Source organism: Rhipicephalus microplus, chromosome 7 (assembly GCF_043290135.1).
Source record: "Rhipicephalus microplus isolate Deutch F79 chromosome 7, USDA_Rmic, whole genome shotgun sequence".
Taxonomy (NCBI): Eukaryota; Metazoa; Arthropoda; class Arachnida; order Ixodida; family Ixodidae; genus Rhipicephalus; species Rhipicephalus microplus.
Genome location: NC_134706.1, coordinates 80943015 through 80970977, shown reverse-complemented (window position 1 = coordinate 80970977; position 27963 = coordinate 80943015). Strand labels below are relative to the sequence as shown.

At 47.8% G+C, this 27963-nt stretch overlaps 1 protein-coding gene and 1 pseudogene across 4 annotated transcripts in view; one reads left to right on the top strand and one right to left on the bottom strand.

The window, feature by feature from the left end:
• The window catches only part of nonC (serine/threonine-protein kinase Smg1), a 195597-nt gene that overhangs the window by 130153 nt on the left and 37481 nt on the right, over positions 1-27963 (bottom strand). For all 4 annotated transcript variants that reach the window (XM_075869329.1, XM_075869330.1, XM_037430511.2 and 1 more), the window contains 7 exons: positions 21589-21701; positions 19797-19896; positions 17438-17539; positions 16577-16736; positions 15135-15349; positions 14189-14432; positions 11985-12133 (listed from right to left, as the gene is read on the bottom strand). In XM_075869329.1, the coding sequence (XP_075725444.1) occupies positions 11985-12133; positions 14189-14432; positions 15135-15349; positions 16577-16736; positions 17438-17539; positions 19797-19896; positions 21589-21701 (1083 nt within the window). The remainder of the gene's footprint in view (positions 1-11984; positions 12134-14188; positions 14433-15134; positions 15350-16576; positions 16737-17437; positions 17540-19796; positions 19897-21588; positions 21702-27963) is intronic.
• On the top strand, positions 6485-8984 carry LOC142767520 (uncharacterized; annotated as a pseudogene).

Here is a 27963-nt window from a genome sequence, read left to right as displayed (position 1 = left end):
TGCTCGCCTAACCGAGATCGGGCTGTTGAACATGACGGTGAAACGATCGATGCGGAAATGACAGGTGCGTCAGCAGACGCCGTAAATCAACGGAGTGATAGCGAGACTTTACTCGGCGAGTGTCGTACCATTCAAGGGCATATTCAACCAAGCTTTCTGTTCGCGCAAACGGCAGAGGCGCAGTCGACAACAGTTCGCGAGTCGCTCGGCGCGATGTCGGCAACTGAGCGGAAATTCGCACTGACAGCGTCTCAGGAACGCGAAACTACGCCTGCGCCAGAAGAAGAATACGTGCTTATGCAGATGACCGCTCTGAACGCGATGATTGGGAAAACACTCTGCCCAATTTGCCATGAGCAAGACCTCGCTGTGGACCGGGACACAAGGCTTGGACTTGCCGTGAAAATGGTGCTTATATGTCGTTCTTGCGGCACAGCCAGCTCTCACTGGTCGTCAGAGAGAAAAGAAGGTGCAAGAGTCTTCGATGTAAATGTTAGATCAGTGCAGGCAATCAGGTGCATCGGAAAAGGACCTACTGCTATAAATGACTTCTGGGCAGTGATGAATGTGTCGCACAGAGGACTGCACCAGAAGACTTATCAACGCCACTTAAAGAATGTGATAAAGCCAGCTGCCAAAGTGGCTGCACAAACTGTTTTGACAGATGCTGTACAGGCCGTCAAGAACACATATGAAGAAATGGAAGTGAACTTCACGAAAAACATTACAGTGGTGTATGATGGCACGTGGCTAACTCGTGGGCACAGCTCGCACATTGGTGTAGGCTGTGTTATTGAATTTTACACGGGTCTGGTGATTGACTGCACAGTCTTGTCTAATTTCTGCCTTGGGTGTACGCTAGGGCCACCTGAAAGCCACCCTACATATGAAGAATGGAGGAAGGCTCACGAGTGCCAAAAAAACACCGATGTAGGCGCAGGGCGCATGGAAGTTGAAGCTGCACTGCAGCTTTTTGGGTGCTCCATCAGCAAGAACGACCTCAGGTACACAAACGTAATTTGTGATGGAGACAGCCGCACCTACACAGCCCTGTGCAATGATCAGACATGGATTCATACCACTCACAAAGGAGGACTGTGTGAATCATGTCCAGAAAAGAATGGGCACTGCGCTCCGCTCTCTTGTGAGCAAAGCAAAAAAGGGAGAGGCACTTGGTGGAAGAGGTGGCCTTATGCAAGATCTTATAAAGAGGCTCACCAGCTATTATGGCCTAGCCCTGCGAAGCAACACATATGTGCAAGATATGCAAAGGGCGGTGATGGCAACACTCCACCACATTTCATCCACTGATGCCGAGCCCCATCATCAGCTGTGTCCTCCTGGTGCCCTCAGCTGGTGCAGGCACCGTTCAGCAGAAGCAGAAGGAAAGTCACCACCTCCACACAAGTACAACCTTCCTAGCAAGGTTATAGAAGCACTGCGGCCTATCTACCAACGCCTTTCCGACCCTCAACTGCTGGCTCGATGTAGCGGCAACAAGACTCAAAATGCTGCCCAGAGCCTCCACTCAGTGATTTGGTCACTGATATCCAAGCAGCAGCATGCCTCCCTCTTCACTGTGGAAGCAGCAGTGCATGAAGCTGTTGCAAAGTACAATGCAGGCAGCTTGCGAGCTTACACCGAGATTTGCACTGCACTAGGTGTAAAACCTGGGGCCGTTGCCCTCCAGAGGGCTGCAGAAAAGAACAGCCAGCGGGCTAAAAAATCATCAAACATGCACCAGATGAAGAAACAGAGGACCAAAAGGCCACCTGCAGGCATGGACACCAGACTACTGTTCTGGTGCATTTTGATGAAGGTGAAGTGCTACAAAAACTTTGAAAGCCATTTTCTCTGAAGTGTGTTTTGGGCACTTAGTGTTGCTTGTGAAAAGTGTAGCGTGGCAGTGACTGCACCGATTTTGATGCTGTTTTTTTTTTTTAATCCTTGAAGTCTTGTTGACAGGATGACATTATTCTTTACCTTGCTTAGGGCCTAGTTTTTTTTGCATGTGCTAACTAGTGCATGAGAAGTTCTGATGCAATACATGAAGCTGATGGGGATGTTATTTGTAAAAAAACTAAAAGGAATAGACAATTTTTGATAATGTCATCCTGTGTAGTGTTCTTTTGAGTAAAGATCAAAACCACTTGGACCTTCCTGGCATGTTTTGTTACAATGCTAGGCTTTTCACCAGCAGACTATGTCATCAAATTATGTAACATAGTGTAATTTGAAAACTACTCGAGATATCGCAATGAAACTTCGTATATAGCTATACGAGACACTCTTCAGTATGCCTGCCAAATTTCATTACTCTAGCTCAACAAACAAAAAAGTTTTTTTCGATCGCCACCTCCCCCCTTAATGCGAAACCTTTGGGTGCAATGTGCCAGTTCCAGATCCCGATTTCGCTGCAAATCTGCAGAACGACGGTTGTTAATAGCCACAAGGCAATGCAATAAATCAATACTAACGGGTGGCAGTGGAACCACCCCAGCCTCGCTATTTCCAGTGCAAAAAAAAAAAAAAAAAAGAAAGAAAAACGGTCTCGAGGTCAACCAAAACGTGCGCCTGCGGAAAACGGGCCGTGCTTCACTGCAGCACAGTGGTGACATGCGGGCAGCTTATCGCATGTTTCTCGCAAAGTCGGCGGGATTCTTTCTGGGGTTGTAAAGAAATTAATAAGACAGTTAATAATAAATAAAGGACGGTGGCAGCAGCGATGACCACCATTCTTCCATGTTTGCGGCAAAATAAAGACCATGTATTGCTGGAGAACATGGCCTTTGAAGCCGCAAGCTAGCCAGCACAGCAAACGACAAGCGCCGATATACTTTGAATAGTTTTCGAAGTTCCTTGCATCCCGCTTCTTGTATGTTCTGGTAATTCGAAAACCAGCTTAATTCGAAACTTTCTCGCGGCCCCAGTGACTTCAAGTTAACAAGGTCTTACTGTTCACTCAAACCTCGTTACAATGTAACGTGATATGACAAAATATAGGATATAACATGGTGATTGAAATTCCCCTTGAAGGCTCCATTGAGAACCATGCATTTTAAACGTCATTGTAAAGATGTAAAATTGACTGGTAATTGGATATAACGAACTGAATTAGTATATCAAATAGTTTATAAAAAAACTGACCGTAGTGTGTTGTGAGGGTGGCCGAGAGAGGGCGTTACGTGATGGCGTCATCATCATCATCGGGACTTGGCCGAGAGAGGGCACTACGTGACGGCGTCATCATCATCATTGGGACGAGAGTGCTAGGGGTTGCGTGTGTGGGGAAGGGGGAGTTCGGCCTGGTTGACAAGGAGTCGCAAGACGTAGCGGTGTGTGGTGGGGGATTTAGGGTTAGCGCATGACAAGTGGGGGCTCGTCCGGGATGGCTTCAGGCCCGACAACAGCAGCGGACGACATGCCTAGGCTCCAAGGTGTCGTTGAAGAGCTGTTGCTGGGCACCGACGGCGACGCCGCTGCCCACGGCTCCGCACGTGGGAGCATGGACTGCGATCGCTAACACTGGCGTGGTCCCTCGGGCCACTGACGACTCTGCACCTCGGCTCGCCGGTGCGCACCTCCCCCGCTACGCCGGTGCTAGAGACTTGCAGTCGCCGAAGGAGTTTCTTGAACGTTTGGAAAACTTCTGCCTCGTGACAGGGGTCGCCGCCGGTAAGCGACTGACACACGTGGTACCGGCTGCCCTCGAGGGTGGCGCGAAGTTGTGGTGGCGGTTCGTGCGCAGGTTCGACTCGTGGGAGCACTTCACTGCCGCCTTCCGCTCCGAGTTCTCGTCGATTGACGCGAAGCGTCGCCTGAAGGCGGAGCTTGAACAGCGCACGCAGCACCCGGAAGAAAATTTGAAAGAGTTTATATATGCGATCGCTACGTTTTACGACCGCATCGGGGAAGAGGTCTCTGAAGCCGAGAAGGTGCAGCGCGTACTGAGGCAGATGCACCCTCAGTTGCAAGATTTGGCGGAGTGGCATGCCTACAACGACCTCGCCGAGTTGGTGAAGGCAGCCGACGGCCTAATGGAGCGGGCTTGGCGTCGCCTCCAGTACAGACCACCGCCACTTCCGAGCAACCAAGTAGCCAGAGATCTGGCGTTCCGGCCTAGTCAGGCCCCCCCGACCATCACTCACTGCCGTAGCCGAACAGTACGGCGACGGCGTCGTTCGCTTCGTTTGCTGCTGCCCCACCGGCACCGCCGACTTATCACTGGCCACTGCATCCAGCTGCGCTAGACCCGTCGTACTGCCGGGACCGACAGTACTTGTGCGACACAGCGCCTTTGTTCTCACCCTACGGGCAGGGACCGGTGCCGCGGCAAGAGCCCGCGAGTGGAGCAATGTGTGTGCAGTGCCATCGCTGTGGTGGATTCGGCCATATATCTCGTAACTGTGCCACGGGTCGACGAATGGGGCCACGGGTTTGCTTCCGGTGCCAGCGATCGGGTCACATGCAAGCACAGTGCCCGGGAAACCAGTGGCGGTAGGCGCTGCCCCGGCGGGCACCTACGGCAGTGCGCACCAAGTAGAGACCACAGCCGGTGGCAATGAGCCCCTTATCGACGTCCGTATCAGGTCGTCGACGTTCAAGGCCCTGCTAGATACAGGCTCAAGTGTAAGCTTCTTCGGACAGCACGCCGCGGCGGCGGCCCAAGCTTCTGGAGCCAAACCCAAGGCAGACGTACGCGTGCTGCGTTTAGCATCAGGCTGGTCGCAGTCAACCATGTCTCTGAAGTGCCAGATCGAGTGGGCTGCCGGTTGCCGCAGACAGCAGTTTTTGTGCGTTCCTGACCTGTGCCGTGACGTTGTCCTCGGTAGGGATTTCCTGACGGTGAGTGGCATCTCTCTGCACGTGTCACTTGGTGGGTGGACTGTCGGCACAGAACCACAAAGAATTGTGCCCTTTGTCAAGGCCGTTAAGGAACAGCCAGAGGCAGTGGATGATTTTGGAGACAGTCTGCGCTGCATTTTTGCTGAGGGCGATGCCAGTGTGTGTGCCAGTGTGCCGGAGGCGACTGCAGCCTGCAATGGGATCATTCCCGGCCACTCGTCGGACCTAGACCCACGCATGAAACACATTTTAGAGGAGTTTAGCGAAATCTTCACCACAACTCCGGGCTGCACAACCCTGGCAGAGCATCGCATAGACACGGGAGACAACCCACCTGTTCGATGCAAACTGCGACCAGTGAATGCCAAGAAGCAGGCCATCATGGACAACTGCATTCAAGACCTGCTGGCACAGAACCTCATCCGCCCTAGACAAAGTCAGCATGCCAGTGCTCCAGTCCTGGTTGAGAAGTCTGGTGGCTACCGCATGGCTGTGTATTACCGCCAGCTGAATGCACGCACTCAGGTGCCAGTCTACCCCATGCCGAGGACTGATTGGTTGCTGGCACAGCTGGGACGAGCCAGGTGGTTCTCAAGTTTTGATCTTTCCCAGGGTTTTTCAAATCCCTGTTCAAGAGCAGGATATTCCAAAGACAGCGTTCATTTGCCATCGGGGAACCTTCGAGTTCATGAGAATGCCCTTTGGAGTTGCCGGAGGTCCTGCCACGTTTCAGACCCTGATGGACCAACTACTGGAGAGAATTAATCACCAGTTTGCCATGGCGTTTCTTGATGATGTCCTGGTGTATTCGGAGACCGTAGAGGATCACCTTGAGCATGTTCGAGAGGTGTTGAAGCGGATAAGTTCGGCACCGCTGACCATTAACCCAGAGAAGGTGCACGTGTGCTGTCAATACCTGAAGTTCCTTGGCCATGAAATATCGCCCGGGCAGTGTAGGCTGGACAAGGAAAAAGTGCGAGCGGTGCTGTACTATCCTCAACCAACAACAATCAAACAGCTGCAGGCCTTCCTGGGACTAGCAGGCTATTACAGAGGGTTCATACCTCAGTTTTCTATCACTGCACGTCCACTCACAGAACTCCTTAAGGGGGGACGCGGGGATCAAATCGCGAAATTCTCGCAAAAAAACGAATTTTGGATAAGGGCAGATTTGGATTCTGCATCACCATTTCTATCATATCTAAAAATATTTCCGCCGAAAACGATCTCAAAGTAAGCTTAAAAAATGTTTTTCTGACCGCGGATCGCAAAAAGCTGGCTGAAATCTGCGCGAAAATGGCCCATTTCCAAGCGCGATACTTCCGCGCCTTCGCCGCCGCTCGCGGAAAGCTTGGTGTCACTGGAAAGCTTGCTTCACCGCCGTACTTCTCCCGGTGAAACCACGACTCTACGAGCTAAGATAAACGCACAAACAGAAAAAATGCGAAGGCATCCGCGACGCCTTAGACGCGCACCCATTGGTCGCTCCTGTCACGTGGTACTGAGCGCGCTCTGTGAGTGGCTGCTGGGACACGCTTGCTTGCGCTGGTCGTCTGCTCCGCGCACGCACGTCTGCTACGCACACGCTGGCGCACTATAGTTTGCGAATCCCCTGCCGATACGCCGATACGGTCGCCGATACGGTCGCCGATACGCCAACTCTTCTCTAGCGCGAGGCTTAGCGCCCGCAATGGATCGTCGCGTGGACCGGAAGCGCAGGACGAAGTACCGGACGAAGTACGCTTACGGGAAGCGTAAACGCAAGCCTCCTGTTGGGAAAACGAAGCAGTCAGCAGCGATTGAATCAGACGAACCGAGTACCGCGTCGCCACCAAGCTACGTGTCGTCGGAAGCCGACACCTGCTCGCTGCCGATGCTCGGCAGTGAGGCCTATGACGCGGGGCCGTCAACTAGCCGCGACATCGCGGTGCGGTTCGAGTGCGACAGAAGTCTCGTTTCCGTGGCGGCGGATGACGACGTCGTGCCAGCTCTTCGGAATGATGGCGAGTCGACGGCCGGTAGTGAGGCCTATGACCCGGGGCCGTCAACTAGCCGCGACGTTGCGGTGCGGCCCGAACGCGAAAGAAGTTTCGTTTTCGCTGCGGCGGGTGACGATGCGGTGCCGGCTGTTCAAAGTGACGGTGAATCGACGCCTGGCAGTGACACTGAAGACCCGGGGCCATCAACTAGCCGCGGCATCACGGGGCGGTGTGAACGCGAGAAAAGTTTCGTTTTCGCGGCGGCGGACGACGACGTGGTGCCAGCTGTCCAGGATGTCGGCGATCGTTTGCCTCAGCGGAAGCGCACCGTTCAAATACACCTGGAACCTCGTTTCGTGTCCTCGGAAGGCGCCGAGAAGCAAGCCAGCAGTGTCCGCGATGCACTTCGCGAGGTGTCGGCAACGGAGCGGAAGTTCGGGTTCGCGCAGCAAACGGAGCAAACATCGGCAACAAAAGAGGATGAGTTCACCCTAATTCAGGTTTCTGCCATGAATTCCCTAATAGGACCTGCACTCTGCCCAAAATGTTGTAAGAAGACTTTGTCAGTGCAGCATGGGACAAAATTGGGCCTGGCAGTAAAACTGGTACTTTTGTGTGCTTCCTGTGGCCCTATTCATTCACCTTGGTCATCCAGTAGAAAATCCGAAGGAAGGGCTTTTGAAGTCAACCTAAGAGCCATGCAAGCAATCAAGTCCATTGGAAAAGGGCCCACTGCCCTGAATGACTTCTGGGCTACAATGAATGTCTCTCATCGGGGCATTCATCAAAAAACCTATCAGGAACACCTAAAAAAAACATTCAAACCAGGAGCAGAGGAAGCTGCACAAAACATCTTTGCAGATGCTGTGCTTGCGGTAAAAGACGTGTACAGTAAGATGCAGCCATCAAGCCCAAACAACATCACAGTTGTGTATGACGGCACGTGGCTTACAAGAGGCCACAGCTCACACACTGGGGTAGGATGTATTATTGAGTTTTACACGGGGCTTGTGCTGGATTGCACAGTCCTTTCCAACTTCTGTCTTGGGTGTTGTCAACAACCAGCAGAGAGCGACCCCAACTTCGTCACTTGGGCTGAGAAACATCAATGTCAGAAGAATACTGATGTTGGCTCCGGACAGATGGAAGTGGAGGCTGCTCTGACACTTTTCAGGCGCTCTGTCAGCAGGTATGGCCTCCGCTACACCAACATTATATGTGATGGTGACAGCCGAACCTATCTTGCTCTGTGCAAAGATGAGGTGTACGGCTTCATACCACTGACCAAAGAAGACTGCGTGAACCATGTGCAGAAGAGAATGGGCACCGCTCTCCGCACACTGGTGACAAGAGCTAAGAAAGGGGAGCCATTGGGTGGGAGAGGTGGACTGACGCAGGAGTTGATTAAAAAACTGACCAGCTACTACGGGTTAGCCTTGCGAAAACACACAAGTGTCCCTGACATGCAAAGGGCCGTGATGGCCACTTTTTATCACGTCACATCTACCGACGACGGGCCTCACCATGAGCTCTGCCCACCTGGCCCTGATAAGCTGGTGCAAACATCGTTCAGCACAGGCCAAAATGGAGCCAGCACCACCTCACAGGTATAACCTGTCGAGACGTGTAGCGGAGGCTCTGCTGCCTGTATACCAACGTCTCTCTGACCCGCAACTGTTGGAGCGATGCAAAGGCAACAAAACTCAGAATGCGGCGGAAAGCTTGCATTCAGTTATTTGGTCACTGACTTCAAAGGACCAACACGCTTCATTGTTCGCAGTGGAGACAACAGTACATGAAGCAGTTGCACGCTACAATTTTGGGAATTTGCGAGCCTACACTGAAATGTGCAAGTCCGTGGGCATCAAACCTGCTAGCCTCGCCCTTCAAAGAGCTGAAGAAAAAGACCAGCAAAGAAAACGAAAAGCACGCAGTGCAGAAAAAATGAAAGAGAAAGGACGTAAGAAGACCCTCGCAAGCAAAGACACAAAGTATTACAGTCCCGGGGCATTTTGATGGACCTTTACTGACTGTTCAACTTTAACGCCAGTTTTCTCAGAAACGTGTTTTGACCCGACTGTCCAGCTTGCCACGATGCTTGCATGACTATGGCTTGACGGATTTTCATGTGGTTTTTTGCATTGTGTTCCTCAGTGAATTTTCTATGTCGTGACGTTTTCATATTGGTTAATTACTACCTCAGTATTTTTACTCCTAAGCTAATTTCACATTACGATAACGACCACATTTACAAGCATGTATACAATGTTCTCTGTAAAATAAAAACAGAGTCATAAAAATATTTGCAGAGTGTCACGACATCAACCATCCCAATGGCTAAAATATAAGAGCAACTATAGGCTTCTACCATGTTTTTTTGTCACACCAGGCTTTGGGCAAGTTTGGTAGTACACTGATGGATAAAAAAATTTATAATGCCAGAACTACTGGAGATAGCTGAATGAAACTTTGTCATTTATCATTTAGCGCAGTTTCCAGTAAGCATGCCAAATTTCATTGCTCTACGACAAAAACTAAAGAATTTCACTTTCGATCCCCACCTCCCCCCTTAAGAAAAACCAACGTTGGCGGTGGGAGCTGCAGCAAGAGGAAGCCTTTAGAGCACTTAAGCAGTCCCTGGCCGACGATGTTGTAAACTTGCCGGACCTCAACAGACCATTCGTGGTGGAAACAGACGCCAGTGGAGTTGGCATTGCAGCGGTGCTTCTGCAGGCAGCCGAGAGTGATGCTCAACTGCATCCAATAAGCTTCATTAGCAGGGTCCTCACTGAGGCAGAGCAGCGCTATACAGTGCAAGAATGGGAGTGTCTGGCTGTGGTGTGGGCAGTGGACAAGTTCCGACCATACCTTGAGTCCACCGAGTTTGAGATACACTGTGATCACTCCTCACTGTCCTGGATGTTCACCACAGACCAGGCCTCACCACGTGTAAAGCGTTGGGTTTTGCGGCTGCAAGGTTTCAACTGCAGGATCAAGCACAGGCGGGGTCTTGCAAATGTGCCAGCCGACGCCTTGAGCAGAGCTCCCCTTCAGCACCAGGAAGTTCCAAGCCCGAGTCTACACGAGACACTGTTCCCTATGGCTGTTCCAGAGCCCAGCCCACAAATCAGCTTTGAGGCAGCTGCTGTAGCATCTAAAGTGGACGACACTACTGTCTTGAATGATGCAGGGCTCCTCGCCCAGGAACAAGAGCAGGACCCCATACTGTCAAAACTACGAACTGTGATGAAGGGAGGGAAGCTTCCGCCCACTGACAGTGATCAACCTTTGATCAAAGACCTGGCGGAGACGACCTAGATAAAAGAGAGTGGGTTGCTTTTACAGCACCGAGGGAACAGGAAAGTACCTTGGCTACCAAACCATCTCTGCACCTTGGTCCTGCGACTGTCCCATGACCACCCGATTAGCGGCCACTCCGGCTTTTTCAAGACCCTCAGACGCATTTCTCAGAATTTCGTGTGGCTGGGTATGCGCTCGAACATAGCCAAGTATGTGCGATGCTGCCAGGTTTGTCAGTGCACCAAAGCCCACCAGCAGAAGCCAGAAGGGCTGATGAGCAGTCAATGGGCCACTGCCCCCATGGAACAGCTCAGCGTAGACATAATTGGGCCCTTGCCTATGACGCCTCGACGCCGCAAGTACCTTCTAGTGGTGATTGACAAGTTCACCAAGTTCATTGAACTTTTCCCATTACGGGCAGCAAACAGCAAGAGTGTGGTGGCCTGCATGATCCAGGTTTTTTGCAGACATGGCCCACCTGTCTCCATTTCAAGTGATAATGGAAAGCCGTTTGTAAGCAGGTTGTGGAAGGGCCTCCTTGAGCATTGGGGCATACAAGACCGACACACTGTTTCGTACCGCCCTGCCGGACAAATGGTGGAGCGCCACAATGGCATTATCAAGCAGTGCCTTAGGGCTTATTGTTCCAACCACAAAGACTGGGACCAGCACATCCCTGAAATAGCCCTGGCCATGCGCACGGCTGAAAGCGTTGTCACGGGCTACACGCCTGCCTTCCTCTGTTATGGCCGGGAGCTGAGAACCCCATGGACACAGGCTGAGGCCAAAGACGACGCGGAGCCTCCTGCGACAGCATACCGTGCATTTGCTACCGAGGTCTCCAAGTGTCTGCAGGAGGTGCTTGACTTCTCCAGGACACACCAAAACCACATGTGGCGCGCCCAGAAGACTCGCTACGACCAGCACAGGCGGCCACTGACAATACAGGAGGGTGATCTTGTTCTGCTCGAAAGCCACTCCCTCAGCGATGCCACCAAGGGCTTCTCCTCGAAGCTTGCACCCAGGTGTTCCGGTCCCTTTCGGGCAGTGAGACGTGTAGGACAGAATGACTTTGTTCTAGTGGACCCCAAAACGGGTCGTCGCCACGGTGTGAGACACGCAGATCAGCTGACACTCTACCATGACGCTGCAGGCGATGTGTAGTGGTGGCTTCACATTTTGAGGGGGGGGAGACCTGTGAGGGTGGCCGAGAGAGGGCGTTACGTGACGGCGTCATCATCATCATCGGGACTTGGCGGAGAGAGGGCACTACGTGACGGCGTCATCATCATTATTGGGACGAGAGTGCTGGGGGTTGCGTGTGTGGGGAAGGGGGAGTTCGGCCTGGTTGACAAGGAGTGACAAGACGTAGCGGTGTGTGGTGTGGGATTTAGGATTAGCGCGTGTATTGCGCGCTAATCACAACCTGCGTGTATCACAACCTCGTGACATCTGGTACCAGATGTCACGAGGTTGTGATACACGCAGCACTTGAGAGGAAGCACGCAGGAGTCAGGGCGGTGTCAGGCGAACTGTTTATTGGGCGAACTTGTGCCCAGCAAAACAGGGCCAAACACAACTCACAGCAACAGCGGCGTGAACAGTCGTCGGCCGACGGAAAAAAAGACTCCCCAGTGGCGCACTGCGCCGGCTTTTATACACGCGTCGTAACGCGTTCCAGAGTGGCATACAAGATAAACGCGGCCTGCGTTGCGCTTAACAGAAAGTGATAGCGGCTTCCTTCGTAAACCAAAAGAACCGCACGTGTCAATATGCTTCGCATAACATCAATTCTCAAGGTACATGAGATCGTTTTTGTCAAGTTGTAACCGAGTACTATAGCCTGAAGTGCCCACTCACCTGCCGGCAGCGTGAGCAGCAGCCGCACGCAGCCAGGGCATGCGCTGACCCAGGACCTCCTTGCCCCAGGCGTACAGGCCCCAGATGGCCTCGGGGCAGTGCAGCTGCACCAGCGAGGTGGCCACATCACGAACCACCGCTCCCAAGCCCTGCACGGAAGGACAAGGGTTACGAGGGATTTCGCATACACCAGGCCTCTAAATCACGTGGTCCGCAGACCTTTCCCGAGCAGCCTAGCCCGCACATCACTGTCTGTCTCATATTTTTCTTTTTTTTTCGTAATACTATGTTCATTACCTACGCAGACCTTACTATACTCTGCGACAACTTATATCGACATTTTAGCAAAGGCTACGGAGGCCGGTCTCATGCACATTTGTGTTGCTCCAGAAGTAGTACGGCAGCTTATCTGAATTTATAACCCTAGAATAACCTTGGCATGCTATCATAAACTCTTATCCCCGTATTCTAGAACGTCCCTTCACTCAACGCTTCACCTTCACTTGAGAAAGCCGATGGAAGCGTCGTCTCTAGTCATGGCAAGTCACTGCATATCAGCAATAATCTGCTGCGATTCTCGAGTAGCGCAGCGCCATTTTCAGCCGAGCGGCGGCGCAGTGCTCAACTCTGTCAAGTGAAGGGTGAAAGTCGAGTCGAGGAGCATTTGTGAATACGGGGGTTAGTGCCGGGGATGTCATTTGGCATGACTGGGCCAAATGACATCTGCCCCAGTCATGCAGCCAACTCTGAATTGCGATCCAGCTTGTTGGAAAGCAAACTTCATGTCCTCGACTGGCTTGTTCATGGGCTGTAGAAGCAAGCTAACATAGACTATGAAATTCGGTGGCTATTGAAAGTTAACTAGGTGACGGAGCGTTTGTTGTATTCAAAATGCAACAAACGTAGACATAGGAGAAAAAAACCACACAGGACAGGCACTAATCCAGTGCGATTCGACACAACTTCGTACCTGTTCTGTGTGGTTCTCTCCTCTTCTGTCTACGTTTCTTGCACTATGACCACAATGAATCCTCACCAACTGGCCCAATTCGCAATGACTGGGTATTATGCCCCCATGAAAGATTACAAAAATGCTTCAACGGTTCTTCAGGCCTGTGCATTGACAGTAGTGCCACACAACCAAGGGTTACTAGTACACAAACGACAGCCATAGAATGCTTCTATAAAAGAGTACCATGCTGCTAGATTTAGCAATGCAAGATAACAAAGTCTACACTATGCACTTAACCGTTTAGTACCATGCAGTTCTGGCTTTTGCATCATTCGAATTCTTGACTACCCGTGTTTGTACTTTCTACATGAGTGGATTCATTGCGGACAGTGAAGCAAAAATATTCGGTTATAGCAACCAAATAAAAAAGGGGATGTGAAGACTCAGAGGAGAAAGATAGAGACCCCATTAGAATGGCTGCTTTCAGAAATTCCGATACACAGCTTATGAGTAAAAAATGAAGCCTCTTGTTTAGGTAATCTGCTGTAACGTTGTGCACACAAAAAAAGAAATGCTCGTACTGAATACAATCAATGTCGTACCTTTCAGATTTTTCCTCTCTACTGCCACACCTCTACTTTGTCGTAGATGACAGTATTAAATAATGAAGTACAACTAAGTCAATCTGTCAAATTATTTGGCACGCATTACAGTGCCATAATATAATAGACATGAAGAAAAGAACAAAATTTCAGCCAGTTTTACGGCACCAAAACTGCTGGACAGCAAAGCTGTAAGTGCGAAAGTTTATGAAATTGTCTAGAGTGATCAGTCGCGTGCATCCTCATCATAGTCATTTAGCATCACTGTCATAATTTATCCTAATCATTACGAGCCTTATCACCTTGAGCACCCAAGCGGAGGGGCAGCGAACATGACCCTGCATGACACTTGTAAAATAAAGACACGAGCCCTAGTCAAAGCACTCCTATGTTTATTCTACTGCTCGTCATTAAACCTCTTCTTTCTTCTCGTCCACATCTCCTTCATGTTGCCGCTCGTCTGCAATCATCAGCAACAACGTGCAGACAGCACAGGCTCGACTAAGAACAGCACTACTGCTCAGGCATCTGCTCAGTAGAGACACCTGCTGAGCAGCTACTCAACATTGTTCTTATTCTTATTGTTGGTAGGTAGATTAAGTAAGCAACATTTTGTGTGCCGGCACACGGGCTGCAGCAGACTGTCTCACCTGAGGCGCAGAGGCAGCCAGGGCCGCCGTGTGTCGCAGGGCCTCGGCGGGCCGTCCCGCGCGCAGGGCAAGGCGCACGGCTCGTGGTCGCACCCTGGCCAGCCACTCGAGGCAGGTGGCCCGGTTGGTGCGAAAGAAGGTGCGCACCGCCTTGGGGGCTGCAGGCAGGCTGCCTGCACTGCCCTCGTACGCATTGTACATGCTCTTGTCGAGATGCTCCAGAAAGTCCAGAAGCAGCTGTGCCCTGCACGCACACACACACACACACACACACACAGGTGCACGATGTACTCGCAGAAGACTGAATCGAGAAGAGACTGATTAAATCACAATCAAAGCGCACGCATAGCCGCGCTCATGCAATGACAACAGAAATTCGCACCACATTCCCGCTGTACCAGTGTTAGTAGTTTGGCCACATGTGTCGTGCTTCACTGCAATATTTTACTGCCAAAGTTAGCATATTTTGGAACACTGTCGAGTATAACAGTGTGGAGGAAGCTACCATACACTCCATACTCTATATGGTACAACTCTATAATGTGAATCGGGTCAGAAAGACCAGCGTCACGCTTCAGTCCTCAACTGTATCTGTATGCATGCCTGCAGTCTACGTCAACATCCTGCTGTGCAGGCTCACCCTCCCATGGCTGATACGACGACTGCCAGCATTGACAGCAAAGCCAGCATTAAATGCAGTGACATAAAAACGTTATTGCAGATTACTCCTCAACATATCAAGGGAAAGTTCACAAGTGCATGGATCTCCTTGACTGCATGTCTACTGCACAATCATTTTTTACCCACCAATTAACATCATTTAATTTTGAAAGTTTGGAGGATCTGTCATGGCTAAAAGGACTGCCTTTCACTCCGACAAAATAAACCCTGAGAGTAATGTCACACAGCAAGTACTGTGTCGACAGCACAGCAGCCCAGAACACACCTCTTGAGAGAAGGGATACCCGTGGGCGAGGGATCAGCGAGCAGGGCCTTGAGGGCCCCTTCAATCGAGGTGAACGTCTCCTGGGGTTTGCCCAGAGGAGTGCGGAGCTTCAGGTGCACGCAAATTTGCGCAGACTCCCACAAGGCCCAGCACCAGAGGGCGCCTGCGTGGTGACCCGAGGCCAGCCTAGCCGGTGCCAGCCGCTCCAGGCGCAACTGCACAGGTACGAAATGGGGCTCCAATGAACACGCACCAAACCTTTAAAGGGCAACCGTAACCAAATTTCACTTTGGCTGACCGAATTGCACAAGTACTATAAACCAAACTGAAGTGTGGTACTAAACCACACTGACAGGCCATAGGGCTTTTAATGGCAACGCTTCCGTGTCAGCAGCCCAGTACCATGACTTACTGACAGTACCTATACAGAAAATGCAGTAAGCTGTGGTTAGGCACGGCTTTGAAAAGTAACAACATTTCCATTTCAATCACATGCCCGAACAAATTAGTGCACACAATAGCCTGCAACTCCACAATCCGGCTGGTGAGCGGAACTATTTACACTCAAAACTCGATATAACGAACCCGGATATAACGAAATATCGGTTATAGCAAAGTAAATGTATAGCCTTGCATAGATAGTGTTGGAATATAGCTTTATAAAAAATTTTCGGATATAACAAACATACTTTCCTGTAAGGCAAGATGCAATTTTGTTATAACGAGGTTTGAGTGTATTTAGTAATGAAGGCCATTGGTGACACTGCTTTGGTTATCTGGGCCGGCCCTCTTTTGCCTTCCCGAGTTGTATCCAACTAAAGTGGCTGTCGCCATGACATACGCCCAACATCTATAACATGCTTCAGCACCTTCTTACATTAGGGGTCACGGTAAAGAGTCACGCATTCCAAGTTACATCGTTGACGTGTGCCACCTGGCTTTTTTCTTATTTGTCAAGTAAGCTATCAAAGGAGAAAATTTCTTCCATTTCTTCACGACAGTGTCACTCGCGTTTCAAACTTTGATTTTCACACAGGGGCTGCAAGAGATAATGATAATAATAATAATGATAACTGTCTTCCGTACAAACAGGAGGAAAGGCACCCCAGACCAAAAGCTACAAAACTGTAGCTTGAGTGCGGCTGCGGGTCGACAAAAATACGTTCATCTAACGTACATGGTGTCACCCTATGACACATATCATTGGCAACGTGCACCAGTGAACGCTTTTACAATGAAATGACCAGCGTAACAATTTCTTACATCTTATTTATATTTTAGGCGTAACAACACATGACCCTTACAGCAAACTGACTTGTATGACTGAATATCTTAAAGATCCGAAGCAATATGTTGCAAAGGCACGTGACTAAAGACATCTACAAAACAACCACATTATACAGCCAGCTTCATCACCGATTATTATTCAGCGGTTTGCCTACCTCGCAGGCGTCGATGTTGCCACCACCAGGTGGCGGTAGTAGCAATGCAGACATGACCGTGCGGAAGCCTTGCACAGTCAGGATGATGCCCGGGGCAGACAAGATGGCCGTGCGCTGCAACGCTTGCTCCTGTAGCTCGGGTGAGCTCAGCAGCGCCTCACTGCAAAGTGGCAGAGGACACTGTAGGCTGCAACTGACGTGCAATTCAGTCCTAGTCAGACCTATCTACAAATGGTTAGCAGTGGCTCCCAGCAAGCACGCCTTTGATGTTAGACAAACATTTTTTTTCACAATACAATCGACACTCCATTTTTCTTTTCTGTCATGGTGACATTTATTAAACCTTACTGTGAATAATTGGGTCATGCTGTGAAGTAATAATTTTGCTATTCAATTAAGTGGCAGAAAGATTTGGTGAGTATAGTTTCCAAATGTAATCACCGAAAATTCCTTATTATATCATTATATTTGCTACTCCATTACAAAGGCACTATTCACGTCTCATTGAACACCGTACGATATTTCATCCTTCCGGCTCTGAAATAGGAGCCCATTTCCCCAACAAATATTATGTTAGCAATGTCGAGATACTGTACTAGTGCTTGTACTAGTACACCTTGCATTGTGGGTAAAATTAGTCATACTGTAAGCATCCATTATGCACTTCATCCTCAACTGAGCAGAGAATGAGCTCCAGAGGAAAAAAAACCTCTCAAAAACCAAGACACCATAATACATGTAAACTCTACTCAGGTAGCAAACGTCAGACTTGTATTGCAATTACCGAAAATGGTACGGTACAAAGGAAAAGCAGACAGCTACCCGCCCTGACAAACCTGTGGGGAGGAGAAGAAAACAAACCTTGTAAGGAGGTCAACAGGCAGCAAGGTCATGAGGGCAATGAACTTTGACCTTTCGTTGAGGACAGCACTGCCAGCCTTGACCACGCACAGGCTGTAACACCTGCATAGGACATCATCAAACAGTGAAGAAAACGACGAGATGGTAATGAAGGCCCACGAATGGCCTAAATTAGTATGAAAACATACTTTCCATTAACATTCTCATGGCTTAGTGTGTAACAGATACACCACTCAAACCTCAATACAGTGGACTCCCATTAAACGAAACTCGCTTAAATGAAAAAGCCGCATAAACGAAACTATTTAGGTACATTTGGTTGGTCTCCTATATATTTAATGATAAAAAGTTTCGGGTAATCGGAATGATTTTTTTCGCTTACATCAGTTAAATGAAACTAAGCGGGCAAAATCCATGAACAGTAGAAGTGGCCACAGCAGTCTAGCAACCATGAAACAAATGCTGAAGCTAGCCTAGTCAAGCCAGTCTAGCGATTGCACATGTCCGCGCACGCCGTGCAGCAAACAATCCATCTCGTTTCCATCTTTTTTGTTTCCATCTCGTCGTGAACTTGAGATGGAAAAAAAATGGCAGCACAATGCACTTTTGCTCGCAACAAAAGTAAAAACCATTCAACAACTTGACCGCAACGACCTATCGAAGACAGAAATTGTGAAGAATTTCAATATTCCTAAGTCCACTGTTGAGAATACTCAAGAACAAAGGAAAAACTTGAGAAGCTGTAAAGCTTGGGGACTTCACGGACAGATTGCAGATGAGGGCGGCAGTGTACAAAGAAATCGAAGATGCTCTTTTTCTCTGATTCAAGCGTGCGCGCCGTGCAAACTTCCTGATCAGTGGCCCCATTTTCGCAGAGAAGGCCAAAGAGATTGCTACTCGCATGGGGATCGAGAACTTGCGGGTGAGCGATGGCTGCCTGAGCAGTTTTAGGAAGCGGTGTGGTCTTGTCTTTAAGATAGTTCATAGAGAAAGTGCAGCTATAAACAGATATTTGCAAGCAATATTGGCAACATTTTTCTTTCTAATCAACAATTTAAGTATTGTATATATTAAAACGATTTTGTTCAGTCAGCCACAGTTGGTGCTTTTGAAATAAAGTCATATTTCATTCATCTTTTGGGCCTTGTTTAAGTAAAACTTCTCATAAGTAAAACAAATTTTCTTGCCCCTTCGAGTTCCGTTTAAGAGGAGTCCACTGTATAAGTAACAAGGATGTAACAAAATGTTGGTTATAACGAAGTACATGAAAAACAGTCTCGCAATACAGTGTTAAAACATAACATTTGTAACTTATTTTCAGATATAACGAACTTATTTTCTTGTAAGATGCCACTTTCTTATGATGTCATAGTGTACTTGTAATAGAAAGCCATGCAAAAGAAAGAAAGAGCCTCACGTGGAAAGGTATACAGAATAATAGTTAAATGCACAGTTTTATTGATGGGGACTGGTGTTGCTAAATATGTGAGACATTAATGAGAAAAGGAAAAAGACAATTCTAGCCGCTTATTTATGCCAGGGAATAAAGTGCAAGTTTAACCCCTGTGCATACTAAATAAGATTAACTTCTGGGTTTTATATGCTGCAACCATGACATTACTATGAAGTGCACAGCAGCAACGAACTCGAGGCAACTCCTCAACAACTCCACGACAGGCCACCTTTCCAAAGAAGCGACAGCGATGATGGCGAAGAGGGAAGTCTGACATTGTGATGTACCACGTAAAAATGTGCTTCAGAAAAGATTTTTTTTTTGTCTTATTGTCCACTGCTGTTGATAGGCTGCATCAGCATCACTCAACGGCAACGAGCCGGCTGACCAGCTTTGGGCCGTCCAGCAAGCCGAACATTCCGCTCGAGTCCAGAGACTTCGAGCCATCACCTGAGGCACTGCCATCATCATCGATTTTGATTAATTTGTGGGGTTTAACATTCCAAAACCACCATATGATTATGAGAGACGCCGTAGTGGAGGGCTCCGGAAATTTAGACCACCTGGGGTTTCTTTGACGTGCACCCAAATCTGAGCACACGGGCCTACAACATTTCCGCTTCCATCGGAAATGCAACCGCCACAGCCGGGATTTGATCCCGCGACCTGCGGGTCAGCAGCCGAGTACCTTATCCACTAGACCACCGTGGCGGGGCCTGCCATCATCATCGACGAAGGGTGGGGTGGGACAGGGGTTAATCCTCTTTTCTCCCTGCTGCGCCTGAAGGAAACTTCCGTACTTTATACAAAGTTTGTTCATTCATTCTTATTCTTCATATAGTGATGTCTAGTTTGAGAAAATACTTTTTGGAATCGGCAAATGCCACCACGTGCTGTAATGCCCACCTCTGCAGGATGTCTCTGGGAAGCAGGGTGCAGACAGTGTCCACCACTCGTTGCAGAATCTGGCAGGCCCTCGAGGTCACCTCGGGGTCATTGCCATAGCCTGCAGAAGCAAAGAAACAAAACAGAGAAAAAATGTTATATAGACGAAGAAGCAGGCCGAACTATGTTCTCGCAACGTCAGCACGTTATGATGTACCAATATTTTCTGGGATTGCAAAAAAAGTTTAATAAAGGACAGTTTGGCGAACCTCCAAATGCCAGTTTCTCCAGCAATTTTTGCACTTACACTGCTGGCAGAGTTTTTGCTTGCAACGCCTACTTCAAAAATAAGTTCGAAAGCTTCAATGATCATGTTTCCCAGCTAAAGCATATCACAAAGTTTGCCACAGTGGCCATTATTAAATTCTTTAATTTACCAGAAAGAATGAACGAATGATCGCATCATGACGTGCTGACGCAGCGAGGAGCAGATGACATGCTGCCCGCGTGTCAGAACTGTGTTGCAGTGAAGCACGCCTTGTTTTGACAGGCACGCATTTTTGTTTTCATAACATTTCATAACAGCGAAAGCTGTTATGAGATCAAAACTCAGTGGTTATCAAGAGAACTACGGCACTGCGCATAACCTAACGCTAAATAAGAAAAAAAAACTAATACCGAGGACACAGTGGGGCTCGAACCCGAGTCCGCTGCGTGCCAGCCCAGTGTTCTACCATTGAGTCACAACCGGTGCTTGAGACTTGTTCGCAAATTTGCCTCAGGGAGGCTTGTTGTTGGGAAAAAAATCGCGTTAATATGAGTAATCAAGCATTTTAAAAGAGCGAAAGAACAACCAGTCATCGCACAATGCAACTACCATAACGAGTGGGTCGTGCAATGCTCCAACCCATTACAAAAGCTTGTTTTTGATCACCTATTAACTGTGGCCAATACCCCCTTAAGGCATAATTCCTCATTATCGGCCACTGCATGAACAATTGGCACAAAATTCCTTGCAGGTGTTTAGTGGATACAATGCTTCTCAGAAGAATGACGAAAAATAGTATAGCGAATGCTGGTCTACTACCCAGAAATTATTATTAATGCCGTAGTGGGTACCCAGCAAATGTGCTTCCAGCAGTTACCCAATGAGTGTTTAGAAAAGGCTCTGAAAGGCTGCTCTTCTAGCTTTCACTGTGACTGTGCTGTGCCTTCCGCGCATACCTGGAGTTCTTTTTTTCCCGTGGAAGCAGCCAGGGCTACGGTTCCTCAGTGTCTGCGGCAAAGTAAAGATCAGGTATTTCGAGAAAACATAACCCTTGGAGCCGTTAACTAGCCGGAACAGCAAACGATCTGCCCCGATTACTTAGAATAATTGCAAGTTCCTTTTTTTTAATTAAATGTATACAAGGAGAGGTTGGTGCCAATGCGCGGTGCCGGTTACTCCTCTTGCGCAAAAGTCGACATCGCATATTTTGTATCAAACACAAGGTTATACATATGTACACAGCACAACGCTTACACAATGAGTCCACGTTTTTCAATACTGAGTGTCCACACCACACAGAAATGTGTCTACACTACATAGAAATGTGTTCACACCACACATGCATCCCACTTTATTATTTTCTCTTAATTTTAAAGTCCACTTATTTCAAAGATTTCTTGCAGCCCCAGTAACTTTGAATTAATTAGGTGTTACTCTACTCTAGGCTCTTGAGGGCTTGGCCTCTCATTCAAGGAAAAAGAAAGGGCAACTGAACATTTTAGTGTCAGTACCTCTTCGACACCGAAGCAGATGAGGATCACTCACCGCAGTCGATGGTGGCATCGACGAGGTTGAGGAACTCGGTTGAGTTTGCCAGGTGGGGCATGTGGAGCTGAAGGCACTCGACCAACTGCAGGGACCAGTGCTGGCACAGGCCCCTGCGTTTCCAGCAGGCACATAGAAAACAAAAATTAGGGGATCCTTAAACTTTGCCTTTAAGAGCTGAATGCGATAGCTATGTCCTGTTCCTAGAGCACACTGCATTCGAAATGGCTTGTAGCTTTCACATACGGCTGTATTCTGTGTAATTCGTAGCATGCTTTAAACTACGGGCATTTGTGCCCATGAAATGTTTTCATACTTGCAATGCCTTTGCTACATGGCCTTAAGGCCAAAGGCGCAGTAATGTGTGTGCCTTTGAGTGGGTGCCTGCTTTAAGCCATGAATTCATGATAATTGCATTTTCTGATGCCCGATTGCAATGTAAGCTTGTACCACGCATTATTACTGCGATATTACTGTTGCATTGTGAAGCATGTATACAGGACGCGTGCGCTTCTAAAGCACGCAAGTTACTTTCACTGAATTTCCAAGCAGATGTGTGGCTCTGTGGTAGAAGACTTGCTTGCCATGCAAATGGCCTCAGTTCGAACCTCACTCAAACCCAGATTTCATTATTATTTTATTTTAATCTTTCTTGATTTTCTAGGTCACGCACAAGATTATTTTTCGCCCATAACCAACGGCACCAACGCCGACACTGAAAGTGCTGCGGAAGGAGCTCTTCAACGTTATCGCATTAAGGGGGCAGACTAGTCTTAGACATTTTTTGTTTATTTCTTCAGGTATTTCGACCAATTTACACAAGGCTATGCAGTTTTTCCTGCTGATTTCAAATATTTAATTACTTTTCCTGTAACTCATCTTATTCCTGAGATAACTTAAGTTCACCCCCTATTATTTAAGGCCACTAAAGAAAAAAAGTGCTTAATCAAAAGTGATATTTAGGATATTCTAACATAGACTAATGACTATAGAGTGAAAGTGTGTAAGAGCTTTTTGTTTTTGGGCCTTTATTGGTTATTTTGCAGCAATATGAACTATCTATTTATCTTGAGCCAATACGACGGCTGCAAAAATGGGCTATACGTACGATTACTTTCTCACCTTACTACGAACATAGCAAATCACTTTTTTCTAGGTTAAAGATCTTACCATTTGATTTTGTGTGGGAACTAAAACTAGCTATATGTATTAACGGTGTTGTTAGGAACAATGAACCATTCCCAATTTCATTACTGTGTATTCCCCGACGCCAAACGAGGAACCGAACTTTTAAAAACTTCAATATATCGCCCACAAAAAACGCCTATAGCAAACGTCTACTACAATGTACTGGAGTGAAAGTTTGAAATGGCATACCACGTTATATAAAGAATACCCAGAACTTTTCCAGATCATTGAAAAAATACTACTTTGAAGCAATTTTCATTGCTTGAGTGGACTTATACTTTAGGTTGTAATTTTTCATTATGTATATATATTGCCCTTTATGTGTTTAGTGTTTTCTTTGAAAGATGTTTTTTTTTTAAAGATGTTTCAATACCCTTGTTCTCTTTATTAAGCAATATAAGAGAACTACTATTGATGCTTGCAACTACAAGTATCATTCTTCAGTTCTGTACGCCATTAATAACCAAATATTTGTGTTTACTACAAGTTATGTACTTTCCCTTTTTTCTATGTTCAATCGAATTCAAGCGACTGTTGTTAGCAGGTAAACATTACTTCTTGTATGATGATATCAAATTTGAATTGTTTACTTCTGTTTTTTTTAAATTAGAACTATTACAGTTCCAGTTATGTATACGTTCAATGAGACCCGCACTAGCCATTGGCTATGGGACCACACAGTTTGTGCTTATTTTGTATAAGATATGAGTGCAATAAAGATCATTCATTCATTCAAAAGCAGTTAAATTGTATTATAATTTTGATGAGTATTTCTTTAAAAAGGATTGTGTTCTAAGTTCTCCCATACTTGCATTCAACACACATACAGGTTTTCACTGCAAATATAATTATTGTTGTACCTGCCCTTGCTGCAGAGACATTGAGGCCTCAAAATTGAACAGTCGTAAATTTACTTCTCTGAGAAAAATAAAAAAAAAAAAAAAAACTTAAGACACACAGCTTCTTCAAAAAGCAACAATCATGGTGCGCATGTTTTGCAATCCTCATAAAGGTGCTCATAAATTCGTAGCAGAGCTTCTAACACAGGTGCCGGCCAATTATAAAGAAGCCTCAAAGTCTGATTGATTTGTGGGGTTTAACGTCCCAAAACCACCATATAGATTATGAGAGACGCCGTAGTGGAGGGCTCCGGAAATTTCGACCACGGGTTCTTTAACGTGCACCCAAATCTGAGCACACGAGCCTACAGCATTTTCGCCTCCATCGAAAATGCAGCCGCCGCAGCCGGGATTCGATCCCGCGACCTGCGGGTTAGCAGCCAGTACCTTAGCCACTAGACCACCGCGGCGGGGCAGTAGAGCCTCAAAGTCGGTTCCCCATTTTTTCACAGGTACTGCATGTTAACAGCACCAAGAATATGGACAGTTAGAATGACATAACCAAAAAATTACTTCCAGGTGTGTGAAAATTTGCCGAGAGATAGAAAAATACTTGCGGAAACCAAATATATCAATTTTAAAAAATCGATTTTTTTTGTCGCTTTTTGGTCCCAAAGACCACTCTGCCCCCCTAATAAGAAGACATCAGCGCTTTCATGAGAATCATGTTCACTGCTGGCCTTGCAGATGTAGTCCCAATTGGAAAGAAATTTTGGGGGTGATTTGTCAATTTCGTTATATCCAGGTTTAATTAAATGTGCTGCGCACATTAGGCCCTGCATTTGCCAAAATGAGCAATTTTTTTTCCCTTTTTTTTTTGCTATCCTTTAGGTAAACATCGAACCTTACGAAATTCATGCAAAGTATAGTGAACAAGATCATTCATTATAAACATATAAACGTGGAGGTTGCTCAATGACATTTAAGTATACACTCTAACATCACTATGACAAAGTTTATTGATTGATATGTGGGGTTTAACGTCCCAAAACCACCATATAATTATGAGAAAAGCCGTAGTGGAGGACTTCGGAAATTTCGACCACCTGGGGTTCTTTAACGTGCACCCAAATCTGAGCACACGGGCCTACAACATTTCCGCCTCCATCGGAAATGCAGCCGCCGCAGCCGGGATTTGATCCCGCGACTTGCGGGCCAGCAGCCGAGTACCTTAGCCACTAGACCACCGCGGCGGGGCACTATGACAAAGTTGCATCTTGGACGAAAATAGGTTCATTATATCCGAAAATGCATTTTAAAGGTTTACTTTTAAACTATATCGACTGCAGACTATTTTATTCACTTCATTATAATCGATATTTCGTAATTGGAGAGTTCGTTATATTGAGGTATGAGTGTACCACCTTAAAAAAGAAATGAAGTAGCCGAAAAAGTTTTTTTTTTCTCAATTTCTCCACAGTAAATTTGCTGAACAAAATTTTGCAGAAGCCTTCCACGCCACTTACGTGCTGCACATTTTTAAGGGGGGACGTGGCAAGTAAAACTAATTTTTTTATTAATGTACTGTTTGTGATGAAATTTGGTGTGTGTATGTGGATGATTGTGAGGATTCCAAATATGAAAACCGTTTTCAAATACCTCTTGTACTTTTTGAGTTACAAGCGTAATTATACTAATTAATGCTCTTTACTCTTAAAAAGATAATTATTGCTAAATGAAATTATTTTTTCATATTATTATGTTCCCAAAGCATCAACTTGTGCAAAGAAGCTATTAGTTGATTTTTCTAGTTCTTGTAACCATAAATAAAATTTCCAAAACATGGATGTTGTTTTGCGCACACATCGCAGTAATTATAAAATGTGTTCTAAAAATTTTAAATGATGAGTAAGAAGAGAGATAAAGCTTTATTGCACTGCTAAAGGCCTCCTGAGCCTAGTGCAAAAAACTGAACGACTCTATCAGTCTTTGTTAGAAAATGACAGATGTTCTAGCGAAGGCACATAGGCGAAAATCAAGAGTTGAGAAAACTGACTTTGAAAGTTCACTCTTGTTTGGAAGTTCATAACATGCCTAAAACACTCAGAATCCTCCTGGGCAGTAATCCTGAGATGCTGTGGCCTTGGCCTCTGTAGAGCGCAACCCAGTTTTGCGCTTCTTTGTCGTGGAACAATGCGCCTTTTGAGCCCTCTTTACCTTTTTGGCATCCTTTTCGGCTGCTCGCCGCAAAGAGCAGTCTCCTGGATTGAAGCCCAGTTGAGCAGTGATCTCTTGCAGCGCACTCTTGCAGCCACCATTGAAACGGCAGACTGCATCTGCAACTGCACTTTCCACACTTCGAAGGGAGGCGAACTGGCTCTTGGACTGGAGTGACCAAATGAGGCTGTTCATACTCTCCACAGCGTTCTGGGTTTTTCCCTGCGCACACCTTTCAAGGAGCTCTTTGTTCGAGAGGCGCTTGTAGATTGGCAGCAGTGCCACTCGCACGTGAGGGGGCAGTTTATGTTTGTGAGGCGACAGCGGCTCTCCCTTGGCCAATGCCTGATTGTGCGGGCACCAGGAGTCAGTCCCACTTGGGCACAGGTCGTGGTGTGGATCCTAGTCTGTGGATGTTACATGGTAATAAGTGGCCATGATGGCCCTCTCCATGCCAGGAACATCGTTGGGGTGGCTCTTAATGGCCCAGCCATAATAATTCGTTAACTTCTTTATCAGGCCCTGCGTCAGCCGGCCTTTGCCACCCATGCTCAGTCCTCGGCCTTTGGATTTGTGCTCATCAAGAAGGTTGCGCAAGGAAGTGCCCATTTTTTTCACATGGTTCACACACTCCTGTTTCTTAATCACCATGTAGCCATACACCTTGTCTTGTGTGAGGGCAAGGTACGTACGGCTGTCACCGTCGCAGAGCACATTGATGTATCGAAGCTTGTACTTGGTCAACGATCTTTCAAACATGATCCTAGCTGCTTCTACTTCCATTTGGCCTGCATTAGCATCGGTGTTCTTTTGGCACTGTGGCTTGTGTTTCTCAAGCCACTCCTCATAGTTGTCGTCACCAGGCTTGGGGCCAACAGCACAGCCTTGGCAGTAGTTGGACAGGACACAGTGGTCCAAGACCAAGCCTGTGTACAGTTCGATGCACAGCCCACGCCAATATGACTTATGTGCCCCCTCGTCATCCACGTGCCGTCGTAAATGACGTCAATGTTGCCTGGCACTCCTCCTAGGTCCTTGTAAATGTCATGCACCTTCTGTGCACTTTCTGCTTCAATGCAGGTGGCAGCCGATGTGGTGGCAGGGTGGCTGTACTTCCTTTGCAGTCTCTGGTAAGACTTGTGGTGCAGTGCTCGATGCGAAATGTCCATCGCAGAAAAAATGTCATTTATGGCAGATTGTTTTCTGCCAACTGACTTCACAGCCCTCAAAGCACGCACGTTTACCTCAAAGGAGTTCGTTTTTTGTTGCCCGGAGCACCTCGGGGGCGACCACGCACTGTTCATTATGCCACAATTGTCACAAAAAAGTTCCATCCTCGCCGCGAGTCCAAGGCAGTGCGTAGTCTCGAGGCGTATCGACCCTTCGTCGCACTTGTTGCACTTTACTGACGAAAGCAGACCGTTCAGCATCTTCTTATTTACAATGAAGAATGTGGAGTCCTTACCGCCGTCATTTTCGTCGCAGCCTTCGTTCAGAAGCTCGAGCTTCCGCTTTGAAGCGGACTTCGATGCTACGGCATCCAAAACATCCCGCCTTGTCTGCGCCCGCTGCGCTATTTCTTCACTGCTCGGAATCTGGGCCGAAACTCGCGATAGAATGTTCGACGCGCGCACGCCCGGAGAGTTGCAACGGCTGCCGACGCGGTGCCACCGCAATCGGGTTCGCGAGAGCGTCCATCACGGTCGACGGCATCCGGCGGTCTGACATACGACGATGTGGCACCTTCCACACTCTCGGCCTCACAACAATCAGCGAAGGGTCTGAGTAGCGGCTCCGTGACGCTTGAAGAGCATGCTCTGTCCGGAACTGCGACTGGGACGGCAGCCGCAGTCGTCTGCCCTTTGTTCCAAGCTTTCCGACGCTTGCCGTACTTGTGGACGCTCCGGAACTTTTTTTGCGGCAACATAGCACCGTAGTATGAGCAAGCACTCAGAAGAGACCACCGATGTAAACAAAGCTTGGTAAAAAAAGCACGCGAACTATCACAAAAACAGCAAACTGGCAAAAAACGAAGCGCACGCCGGATGATTCTCGGCACGGCGGCCGCAGATGCGCTCGCGCTTCCAAGGTTGCCAAGGTGCGCGGTGCAGCTTTGACCAGTAAGAGGTCG